The sequence below is a fragment of the Haliotis cracherodii genome, unplaced genomic scaffold (assembly GCF_022045235.1).
Source record: "Haliotis cracherodii isolate W230 unplaced genomic scaffold, xgHalCrac1.p SCAF_22, whole genome shotgun sequence".
NCBI classification, from domain to species: domain Eukaryota; kingdom Metazoa; phylum Mollusca; class Gastropoda; order Lepetellida; family Haliotidae; genus Haliotis; species Haliotis cracherodii.
The window spans coordinates 6047822-6060253 of NW_027266278.1; the positions used below are offsets into that span (position 1 = coordinate 6047822).

The window sequence follows — 12432 nt, forward strand, 5'->3', positions numbered from 1 at the left end:
TGTAAATCATTCTTTAACTCACACTATAGTACAATCAACTTTCTAGACTAGCATTGGTTTTGGTTTGGTTTGGTTTGTTGTTTAACGCCACACTCAGCAATATTCCAGCCATATGACGGCGGTCTGTAAATAATCAAGTCTGGACCAGACAATCCAGTGATTGATAACATGAGCATCTATCCACGCAATTGGAATCGATGACATGATTCAACCAAATCAGCGAGCTAGACTACCATTGAACATGACAATGGAAAGTTGATTCAGGTCTAAACCCAAACAGTTCTCGTCAGCACCAGATGTGTATCCCTTTCAATATCACTTATTAAAACTGATAAGATGTTAACTGTAAATTAATAACTGAAATACTTACTCAATTCGTACAAGTCCTCCAAGATCAATAACTTCTGTTTCACCTTTGAAGAATAACATATTGTAATCAATACCAACGCGTTTATGAACTCACCTGTACAAATGACAGGTGTATATTTCCAATTAATTTTAATTTAACCCAAACCTTCCCCGAAAATAATGTGGACCACCATTTCAGATGAATTAGAATATGATGCGATCATTCACTATGTTAATCTTTTAAAAATATTTTGTAAAAGACTATTTCACCTGGAGTTACCAGAAAAAGGATGAAATGTGTGCAAAGGTTTGTGAAGAAGTATTCCACATGTTGCCTGCTTTGGATAGTGAACTGATTTTGAGTATTTATTGTAACAGTGTAAAATGTACCCATCTGATGTTATCAATGTACAACTTACACCACGTACAGTTAAACAGTGTACAACTTACTCCATGTATAGTTAAAAAGTGTACAACTTACCCTATGTAAAGTAAAACAGTGTACAACTTACCCTATGTATAGTAAAACAGTGTACAACTTACACCATGTATAATTAAACATTGTACAACTTACCCCGTGTATAGTTATACAGTGTACACCTACCCACATGTATAGTAAAACAGTGTAAACTTACCACGTGTATAGTTAAACAGTGTACAACTTACCCAATGTATAGTAAAATAGGGTACAACTTACTCCGGGTATAGTAAAACAGTGGACAACTTACCCCCTATATAGTAAAAAATTGGACAACTTACCCCATGTACCGTAAAACAGTGTACAACTTTCCCCATGTATAGTTAAACAGAGTACAACTTTCCCCATGTATAGTTAAACAGTGTACAACTTACCCCACGTATAGTTAAACAGTGTACAACTTACCCCATACATAGCAAAACAGTATACAACGTACCCCATGTATTGTAAAACAGTGTACAACTTACCCCATGTATAGTTAAACAGTGTACAACTTACCCCATGTATAGTTAAACATTGTACAACTTACCCCATGTATAGTTAAACAGTGTACAACTTACCCCATGTATAGTTAAAGAGTGTATGACTGAACTCCAGCTTCTCAATACCGACTCTTAAGTTGTAGTTACAGGAGTCCAGGAAGAGGTAAGCATTGAAGTTCCGTTTGACCTGTGACGCTTTGACACAACACGTGACCCCGGTACAGTAGTCGGTCACGTGACAGAAGACGTTGGGAGGCAGAGCTGGCAGGGTGATGTTCTCAGGACAAGCTGCAAATTTTCAACATATCTACACTCATTATACCATATACTTGGACGCTCAACGTACACTGTCAAACAGTCAAAATTAATTAGGTACATTCTTACCTGATTAAATCAACTGACGGCCATACTGATACCCCCTCTATCCTGAGTTCAATCAGGTTTCTAGGCCTTACTATACGACAAGGTACATACAGGTTTTTATGCTAAAACATTTATAATTGTATTTCTTACTTTATGTACAAAATACAAAGGCATTCCTACCTTTATTATATTTCATTTATGAAAGCATGTTCATTTAATAGAATATAGTTAAAAACTAGTTGTTTGGTACAATTTCATATTACCATAAGCAGGACAAATTTAAACTAATAAAAATACAAGTCGGTTTCTTTGTGCATTGTGATGTTGTCCACACACAATTCTCAATATGCCAGATTACCGAAACCATGAACAATAGTCTAACACCTCATATTAGGGCGGACGATTTATCATTCAGAAACCGTTAAGGTGCATGTAGAAGGACTATACCAAGCTGATATGTTTCTTCAAGACCCGGATTTCAGCGCCATGCATAACCATTGGCATTATCTTGGCATTTTTTAAAGAAATCTTGTGAAAAAAGGTTGCAATGAATGTATGCATCTCAAAAGTTACCCAAACCCTATGAGTCAATAAAGCAATAATACTAGCAGGTACTGACCAGTAAATTAAACATCCCACCAATGTTTGTAAAATAGAATCAACAGACGATGACGATGACAAACAAAATACTTATGAGCCATCAGCTACATCACAACATTCACTCAGTGGGACACCTACCATTGTTCCATCCCCTCACAGCGCCCCTGTACGGTTCCAGGTAGTCCTGACAAGGTCTGTCCAGTAGGAACTGTTTGATACCGAGCTCTTCCAGCAGGACTGCTGACAGTTGAGCTGTGATCTCACCGCCCTTTTCCCTCAGCCACTCACTCAGAGAGAAATCTGATGAAGAAATGGACATGGCTCCAGACAAATTAATATTCAATACAGTAACTCATATTTTAGATCTGTGGATTGACTGTTAACAAACAACATCCGATGTTTAAGTGAGTGAGTATGGTTTTACGCCGATTTTAGAAATGTTCCAGCCAAATCTCTGCAGGGGACACCAGAAATCAAATCTTTGGCGTGACGTGGCGGTCGGGTAGCATAGTGGTTAAAGCGTTCGCTCGTCACGCCGAAGACCCGGGTTCGATTCCTGACATGGGTACAATGTGTGAAGCCAATTTCTAGTGCCCCCCGCCGTGATATTGCTGGAATGCTGCTAAAAGCGGCGTAAAACCATACTCACTCACTCACTTTGGCGTGACGAGCTACCCCACCGCCCCTCCGACATATAAGGTCAAAATAAATATAACTTAGTGGGCCACAGTTTCCTTTAAGTGAGTGAGTTAACCTTAATGTTCGATGTTAAATTATATATCTCAACGTCGCCATATCCCGACAGTGTTCTCTTACTTTGTAGTTTGAATCCCTGGAACTTGGCACACCCTGGCATGGGAAGTCGTGTCTGATCCAGCACCTTCAGATCCAGCTCACAGTCATCTCCCTCCAGACACAGACTCGCAGACAGATCCACAATGAACACTTGCTGGGACAGAAGCCGATCAATCTTGAACCTGTGAAATGACACACAGATAGACAGGACAATGGACCATCTGTGGGAGTTCAGAAAATGTCTAATACATCAAAGCTGTAGTCCTAACAAGCATTGATGCATGGACCGATACTGTTCGGCCTTCAATGTTTGGTTTTCTAAATCAAATTCATGGGACAATGTAACAGTGTTTGTTTGCTTGTCTCTTGAAACCCAAGTCGATACCAGACAATCATCTAAATCACCGAACTAACCATTCCATGGCATTTGATTGGCTACCAAAGTAATGTGTTTTATGTTTTTTGCTTCCATAAACCTTCCAAAATTATATCACCCCTCCAGCGGATTACTGTTTTCTGATCGCTTGATGACAGAGTGGGCGTGGTTTATTCTTCTAAACGATGTAATTTATGTAGCATATTCTCTATAATATGTGCTCATGATTAAATAAGCTGTAAAGTTATTATAAGAATTGACTACCGGTTTCTACATTATTTTTATATCTCCCTAAACGCAAAAATGTTGAAGTCAATTCTTAATTGAAACGTTTCGAAATAACTTCATGCACCTGAAGGTACATGTAACCAGCTTTAGTCAGATTATATACATGTGTATTATCGGATTTGTTGTCTGGGCCAAGATAAGTTGAATGTCCATTTTTGCAGGTCTTTAAAAAGTGAGTGAGTGAGTATGGTTTTACGCCGCTTTTAGCAATATTCCAGCAATATCACGACGGGGGACACCAGAAATGAGCTTCACACATTGTACCCATGTCGGGATTCGAACCCGGGTCTTCAGCGTGACGAGCGAACGCCTTAACCACCGCTCGGCATTAAAAAGCCAAGAACATGTAATGATGGCAAAGCATTAGATGTAAAATAAGCTTGTCAACACTTACCTCAGTTTGAGAAGAGGAACACCATCGAATGTAATTACTTCTTCTTTTCCTGAAACAACACTATGTACCGTACAAACCGAAAAACGTTACCGTAAAAAAACCGCAGAAAACAACATGATGCATCTCCTCTTTCTTCTTTCGTATTTTTTTCATATTTTTCGATCGTTAAACTTTCATCTTGTATTTTCTGTAAAGTCTTCTTATTACAAATTATTTCACATAAGACATACCCCAGATAGAGTTCAGAATGCTGTGCTTAAAGCTGAACTTCTCAATGGAGCCTTCAATAAGGTAGTTACAGAGGTCAATGTTGAAGGCCGTGTGAAGAGACAGGTCAAGGACGTTGCTATGGAGACAACAGTCTATCCCCAGACACTTGTCGTTGATGTGGCAGTTGGCGGGGAGAGTTATTGCTGGGAGGGTGACAGCACTGCCGCCCAAGTCACAATCTGAAATAAGGATGAAGATGATCATATTTTAAAGAGAAGCCATGATCCCAGAAACAGGTCTTGACCTGTTGAGTAATGTGTGTCAAATTGAGTGTCTGTGTGTGAATAGGGTAATGATTAATTTCTTGATTGTTAATCTAACAACATTATATTTTTACAGACATACAAAAGGGAGTTTGAATTACATGACCTAAATTTGTTTGAGATGCCAATGAGTGCCACGTGGTCCCCAGCCTCTTATTGTCACTATAACAAAATGTAAATCACGCATCATTTTAAACAGAGAACTAAATCGTCTAATAGACCAAACATGCACGTGAAAAAGACTTAAGACAAAAAAACCGCTATTCAGGGCATCGCTCATGCGTGCCTAATTACATGAATGTAATGTTATTGAAACATGTTATTCATAGTGTGTAAAAATAAGGTTACATAGTCAGTGTGCCCTATTTGTGCAATGAAAGTGACTAATGATAATGACCATTCTTCCAGTTGCCCGCATCAGCTGGCTGGTACTTGAGACTGGTGCGGTTACAGGGTGGATCCAGCATCTTGTCCTTGATACCCAGCTGTTCCAACAGAAGGTTCACAGCTGTCCGTGCCAGACCCTTGGTCAAGTCCTGTCCCCTGGCTTTGGCCCAGTCTGATATACTGAAGTCTGGAGATTGAAACATTATAGGTAGGTAGGTAGATAGACGTAAGGGTGAATTGGGGTATGGGTGGATAGGTAGGTAGATTTAATGGAACACTGTCACACCAATTACACCCCTACTCCTACACCTTGCAATCATCCCAACACCCTACGCCCCAGATCCCCATCTTTAAATAGTTTAGCCTCTGACAATTACAACTATGTGTTGCAATTACAAAAGGGATAACCTTCCAAACTGTGATACTTTGTCATTGACTGTCTAACCCAACTGAGTGGGTAGATATATGTCACTACCAAGACCCACCCAAGTTACCTATGCAACTTTGGGGCATACATTTCAAAGTTCGAAAAGACATTATTTGTTCAGAGTTGGTCAGATACATTATGAAGTTATGTGGTATCCAGATTCCGTACAGGGGCACCATAAACAAGATCTGGCTTACTCTTTAGATTCCACCTGGCATCAAGGTCGCAGACAAGCTGTGGAACTTCGGTTCCCTTCATAATAGTCTTGGAGAAGAGGCAGGAATCCTTCTCCAAGCACACCTCAATGTCAAGATCAAGGAGCAGAACCTTGTCTTTCTTCTTCAAACCAAATCTGTGTTAATGAAAATGATAAACTTTTTGATTGTATGGCAGATGTTGAAACTTTTATTTACACCCAAACACATTTCAACTTTTTCCACTTATTACACCATATAAGTACATTACTGAGGCTAATATTACCAGCACGCCTGAAAAGTAGCTTACTTGATCTGGAAGACATCGGCAATGTCCAGCATCATTGATGTACCTGGAGATGAACCATCAGATGATGAGACTCAGATAATAACTCAGGTAATGATTAGCTTACGGAAACAATATTAAGGCACGTCTGTTTTGTAATGTAAGTACATAGAATGGCACTATATTCTTGAGTCAGTATCTGGATCAGCCTCATATTACTTGGAAGATTTTTTTCTTGAGATTGGAGTGAGTTAAATAAACCTTGCTACTACTTTTGACATTTATCCGCATCAAATACAGAGCAGTATCTTAGCCGACACCAGGCCACGTACCAGCATCAAGGTTAATATCATCCCCTAACATTCCTATGGTGGTAGTTTTGTTCTCGATGGCAGCATAAATGACGTAGTCGCACATATCGACGTTGAGGACGGCGTTGAAGGACATCTCCAGAAAGGGGACGTGGAAACAGCAGTTTATCTTGGTGCATGTGTCCGCTAGGTGGCAGTACAGATCTGTTGGAAGCTTGGGCAGCTTGCCAATACTCTTGGGGCATTCTGAAGCACAACGTGTAATTCATTCCCTTGTTGGTAATATTCTGTGTATGAAAATATCATGTTTTTCGTTCTTTTTCAGAGAGGTACATTCGACTGGAAACTTCTGGTTGTCAATGTATTCAGGGGCGTTGATTCAATCATCTAAACCCATGTTACAAGATTATCTGCACGCAGAACTGTGAAATTGTCTTAGAGTGAGTGAGTGAGTGAGTATTGTTTAAAGCGCCGAGTTTAGCAATATTCCGGCAATATCACGGCGGGGGCACCAGAAATGGGCTTCAGACATTGTACTTAAATGGGGAATCGTCCCCGAGTCTTCTACGTGACGAGCTAACATTTTAATCGTTAGGTTACCCAACCAAAACGAAATTGATTCGTGTTTGGAAAATTAAACTTTTTATACCATTCCTCCAGCCGTCAACACTAGGGCTGTATGGTGGTCTAGACACATCGCATCTCTGGTCCAGCAGGTACTCAGAGATGCCGAACTTGTCCAGTAGCATCCTGGCAGCTGCCTGGGAGAGGGACTTCAGGTTGATGTCAAGGTCAAGGTCGCGCAGCCAGTCAGAAACTGAGAAATCTACAACGATAGGCAACAATCCCCTTTTAACCATGAAAACAAATTTTCAAAGAAAATAACTTTCATAACATTTCATTAACGTGAATCATATCGCTACAAACCTCTTACATGCAAAACGGAACATGAATAATACAATTTGCAAAATTTGGAAACAATGTTTAAGCAACATTACAGTTCCTCTAAAGTAGGTAAAAAATGAATAAAAATGAAAAAAATGGAGTTACATGGTGACAAAAGGTAGACACATTTAAAGTTCAAAGTTAGATCTTGTGTTAAGCAGACTGATCACGAACACTTTGTCAGTGAATGTAAATAAGCATTTCTGTACTAAGGTAGACTTACTTTGTTTTGTGAACTCGACCAGCGCATTAGCATCACAGGCAGGTATCTTCTCCTGATTCATTAGCGTCATGCCTCCTTCTGGGTAACAGAAGCTGTCACCGTCTATAGGAATACATGTGTGGACACTCAGGTCAACGAGGAAACCTTTGGGGTACTTGGAGATCGTGAATCTGGAATAGATAAAATACAAAGAAACTGTCACCGTCTATATATATTTTTTTGTTCATGGCCATGCAAGAAATATTTCATTTTTTATGTTCCTGCAGAGCGAATATAAAGATTTTCTAAATGTGAAAAAGGTTACTCACTTGATGATCACTGGAGATGGGTTGCCATTACCTATTTGCAGTTGATTTTCAGTCCCTAGGGAAAATATAAATGAAGCGCAAAATATTAAAAATCAATTAAAGAACATCAATAAATACTATTTCGAAATAGTAGTAGTATTGTGTATATTTTAAAACTAATGATTGACACATGTATGTCACATTTGCCCGAGACATTATCGACATCGAATGAATCGATAAATGTTTGGCCATATTCCAGCCACACCGTCACGGCCTGTAAATAAATTAATCACACAAACCAGTCACGATCACGTCATCGGGAGAAGAAGACACAGAATCGGTCAGCTTAGGTCCCAATATCAGTTAACTCTTCCCGATAGAATTAGGTACCCGGGACCATGTCTGACCTTGGTGACATAAGCAGACAATTTAATCATGTATAGATTATGCCCCTAGTTAGCACCTGAAATCACACACGGATGCCTACACACATATATATGGCACGAGATACGTCATAAACATAAGCAATAACACACATTGATAACTTAGAACAGTGCACAAGAGAAGAAGAAAAGAAGCTAATTCTAATTAGATGTCAACAGTCAAACGACTTACCCCAGTTGTATGTCAACAGTCAAACGACTTACCCCAGTTGCATGTCATCAGTCAAACGACTTACCCCAGTTGTATGTCAACAGTGAAATGACTCACTCCAGTTTCATGTCAACAGTCAAACGACTTACCCCAGTTACATGTCAACGGTCAAAAGAATTACCCCAGTTGTATGTCAACAGCCAAACGACTTACCCCAGTTGTATGTCAACAGTGAAAAGATCTCACTCCAGTTGTATGTCAACAGTCAAACGACTTACCCCAGTTTTATGTCAACAGTCAAACGACTTACCCAAGTTGTATGTCAACAGTCAAACGACATACCCCAGTTGTATGTCAACAGTGAAATGACTCACTCCAGTTGTATGTCAACAGTCAAACGACTTACCCCAGTTTTATGTCAACAGTCAGGTGACTTACCCCAGTTGTATGTCAACAGTCAAACGACTTACCCCAGTTGTATGTCAACAGTCAAACGACATACCCCTGTTGTATGTCAACAGTGAAATTACTCACTCCAGTTGTATGTCAACAGTCAAACGATTTACCCCAGTTGTGTGTCAACAGTCAAACGACTTACCCCAGTTTTATGTAAAACAGTCAAACGACTTACTCCAGTTGTATGTCAGCAGTCAAACGACTTACCCCAGTTGTATGTCAACAGTCAAACGACTTATCCAAGTTGTATGTCAACAGTCAAACGACATACCCCTGTTGTATGTCAGCAGTCAAACGACTTACCCCAGTTGTATGTCAACAGTCTTTCCTTATGGTAGTAGCTCCCGAAGCCGACCTCCACAGTGAAGTTACACGGTTCAAACTTCAGGAATAAGGGGACGTGCTTGACGAGGGGGGTCTCAAACAGCGGGATGTTGAAGGAGAAGTCGACACAACACTCTACACCGAAACAGTTGTCCGGCAGTTTACAGTTGACGTTGTCCCGGAAACTGGTGGGTAGGAGCTTCTTGTAGTCTGGGAGGGACCAAGGACAGTCTGAGGAAAACAGATAGTTTGAAGTCACTATGCCAAGTTTAAATGTTTTTGAACATAAATGTAGACGTTTTCGCAGAGGGCCAAAAGAAACGTTACCAACATTAACTGATTTGCCACTTTGAAACAAAGATGCCAACCTGTTCAATAACAGTAAAGAACACATTTCACGAATACAGCCTTCATGTTCTCTGTCGTTCTTTGCACGTGCTTTGCGGATTTTGGGAGATATTGGTGTTTTTCAGCAATTGTTTAAAACATTCTTTCCCAAATTATCGTGTAATTTCCAGGTATAAATTACGCATGGATCTGTTCCCTTTCATTGGTTGCGATGATTAACACCAACGAACATGCCAAGACTGACCGCTGTCCAGAGGGAGAGAGCCATAGGTATGCTGCAGATGGGAGCGACACAGAGAGCGGTTGCCATGAACATGAACTGCTCCAAGATAACTATTACCAGACAGACTGGCAGAACTGCAGACAGACCACGGATTGGCAGACCAAAGGTCACGACCCCGCAGGATGACCGCTTTTTACGGGTACTTCATCTGAGGAACAGATTTCTTACTGTGACGTCATCAGTTGCCAACAGCTTAGGACATCCGGTCAGCAGACAAACAGTGACCAGACGACTACGACATTATGGTCTCCGGGCTTATCGCCCTTTCAAGGGCATGACCTTGACCCGTCTACATCGACGTGCCAGATTGACGTGGTGCAGGCAAACTCAGCGATGGCAACAAAGGGAATGGCGGCGAGTGCTGTTTAGTGACGAGAGCAGGTTCCAACTGTTCAAACCTGATGGGCGGACGCGAGTTTATCGACGACGTGGTGAACTGACAGCTCCTTGTTGTGTCCAGGAGGTGGAACCTTACGGGGGCGGAAGTGTGATGGTCTGGGGCGGCATTTGCGGGGACGAGAAGACGGAACTTGTCATCATCGAAGGCAATCTGACAGCACAACGCTACATTGACAATATCTTACGGCCAGATGTTCTTGCTTTTATCCAGCGACAACAACGGACGGTGTTCCAAAAAGATAACGCCACACCCCATAAAGCCCGTATTAATAGAGACTTCCTCAACGCCAACAACGTGACTGTCCTGCCGTTGGCAGCTCGATCACCAGATCTGTCACCCATAGAACATCTCTAGGACCAACTTGGGCGTTGTCTTCGGAAACGTCAACATCCTCCCTTCACAAGACAAGCGTTCATCGTTGCCCTCCGTGAGGAATGGAATCGGATACCTGCAGTCGATGTGAGGACGCTTGTCTACTCAGTTCGACGCCGCATTCGAGGTCATATCCCGTATTGAATGGTCTGGGCCGTCGTCACCTTAGTTGTAACTAATGTTGTTGATCGAATACTGGACGAATGACCCCTTGTCAAGAAATGTCCCTGTTGGAGGTCAAGGACTTTCTTGTTGAATTAGTAATTCGCATTTTACTGTTCTGAATGATGCATTTCTACAATACAATTGTTATAGCTGCTTCAAATTGTGTTGGTCATATTTTATCCTAGAAATATCATTGGTAACGTTTCTTTTGGCCGTCAGTTTATATTAAATATTGTAGTAATACAAACAATATCGTCTACTCAACCACCTGTGTCGGTCATATAATATTTATGTGCGTGTATGAGGTCGTGCAATGAAACCTTATTTAGTCTCAAGGTCGAAGGACCATCGAAAGTATGTCGAGTTATCTCTCGTTCGGGACAAGCGGAGTATCAATAGTAAAATATAGTGCATATACAGACTGGACCTCAATCATTATATCACATCGCCTTAAAGCACAAATATCATATTAAGTTCGAGTTAAGGTCTCACTATGTATTTATCAACAGGGTTAATAAAATGTATTGATACATGAAGTTGGCTTTAACTATTTACAACTTATAACTAATTCGGAATGGTTTTGTGGGAGTGATAGTCTTTAAATTTTGTTTATTGTGTTTCTTACTTTGTCTACACTAAACAACTATTACTTTCAGGTCTACCACATAATGACAACAAATGATTCCATACATACATTCTGTAAAACACAAACATAAAATGTATACATAGATTTTTAACTTCCTGCTGTTATACTACCTCGTTTGTTTGTTTGTTTGTTGTTTAACGCTGCATTCAGCAATACTCCAGCTATGTGACAGTGGTCTGTAAGTAATCGAGTCTGGACCAGGGAAATCCAGTGATTTATGTCATGTGCATCGATCCACGTAATTGGGATATGATGACTTACATCAACCAAGTCAGCGAGCCTGACCACACGATCCCGTTATTCGCCTCTTACGACAAGCGTGGGTTGTAGAAGACCTATTCTACCCCGGATCTTCACGGAATTGTCATACTACCTGGTTGGGGTGTTAATGCTGCACAGCTTCCGTCTAACAGAACTTTCTGAAAAACAGGTACAAATCATTAATAACAACATTTTTGTCCGGGGTGCACCTGGCACTTTCATTGTAGATATAGAGAATAACCACTAGCTGCGAGGAATTACGGATTATATGGCCCGGGTGAATACACTGACAAAATGCACATGTGCAAATGTCGGTTATTACACCCGATCATTCTACCCTTGTGGGTAATATAGTTACATAGTTCATAGTTTCCACTAATTATTTTGCTACGATTCCATAGCATACTTCAGTTTCGATTCAAAGATCAGTTTGTGTGTTTGTAGAAAGTTCATGGAGACATATAAGCCAATAGTCGGTTCTGAAAACTTACATCCAGTCCAAGTTTTCGAAACACCACATCTACAACTTCTCTGATTAGCTTTCCTCCCATTTCCTCCGCAAGCTTCTTCAGAGATCCGCTTCCTTAAATCAGACATTTATGAAATGGTTATGCATTTGAAGCTGATGATGTTACCTCTTCATATTGAGCTGAATTTAGCCAAATGATTGGCATTGTTAGAGATGTCATGCGCGTGATGAATGCATATCTTCTAAACATAGGGTATATAGCGAAACCCCGGCATCGACCCTATTGACTTCGTTCACATAGGTTCCTCTATTTTCTCACAGTATTCGATCGGAAGGCTGGATTTCCAGACTGCCTGGTTCCGACTTAGTGAGTTATATTGTATGGAAGGTTCAGAAT

The 12432-nt window shown here is 40.6% G+C and overlaps 1 protein-coding gene across 1 annotated transcript in view; it reads right to left on the reverse strand.

Moving 5' to 3' along the window:
- The window catches only part of LOC139471162 (uncharacterized), a 132130-nt gene that overhangs the window by 73054 nt on the left and 46644 nt on the right, over positions 1–12432 (reverse strand). Inside the window, exons 39-54 of the mRNA XM_071253435.1 lie at positions 12058–12149; positions 11679–11724; positions 9071–9322; positions 7739–7793; positions 7431–7600; positions 6912–7088; positions 6284–6508; positions 5976–6018; positions 5669–5823; positions 5055–5231; positions 4355–4573; positions 4125–4173; positions 3088–3248; positions 2410–2571; positions 1387–1596; positions 371–413 (exon numbers count right to left, since the gene is read on the reverse strand). Coding sequence (XP_071109536.1) covers positions 371–413; positions 1387–1596; positions 2410–2571; positions 3088–3248; positions 4125–4173; positions 4355–4573; positions 5055–5231; positions 5669–5823; positions 5976–6018; positions 6284–6508; positions 6912–7088; positions 7431–7600; positions 7739–7793; positions 9071–9322; positions 11679–11724; positions 12058–12149 — 2236 coding nt within the window. The remainder of the gene's footprint in view (positions 1–370; positions 414–1386; positions 1597–2409; positions 2572–3087; positions 3249–4124; positions 4174–4354; positions 4574–5054; positions 5232–5668; positions 5824–5975; positions 6019–6283; positions 6509–6911; positions 7089–7430; positions 7601–7738; positions 7794–9070; positions 9323–11678; positions 11725–12057; positions 12150–12432) is intronic.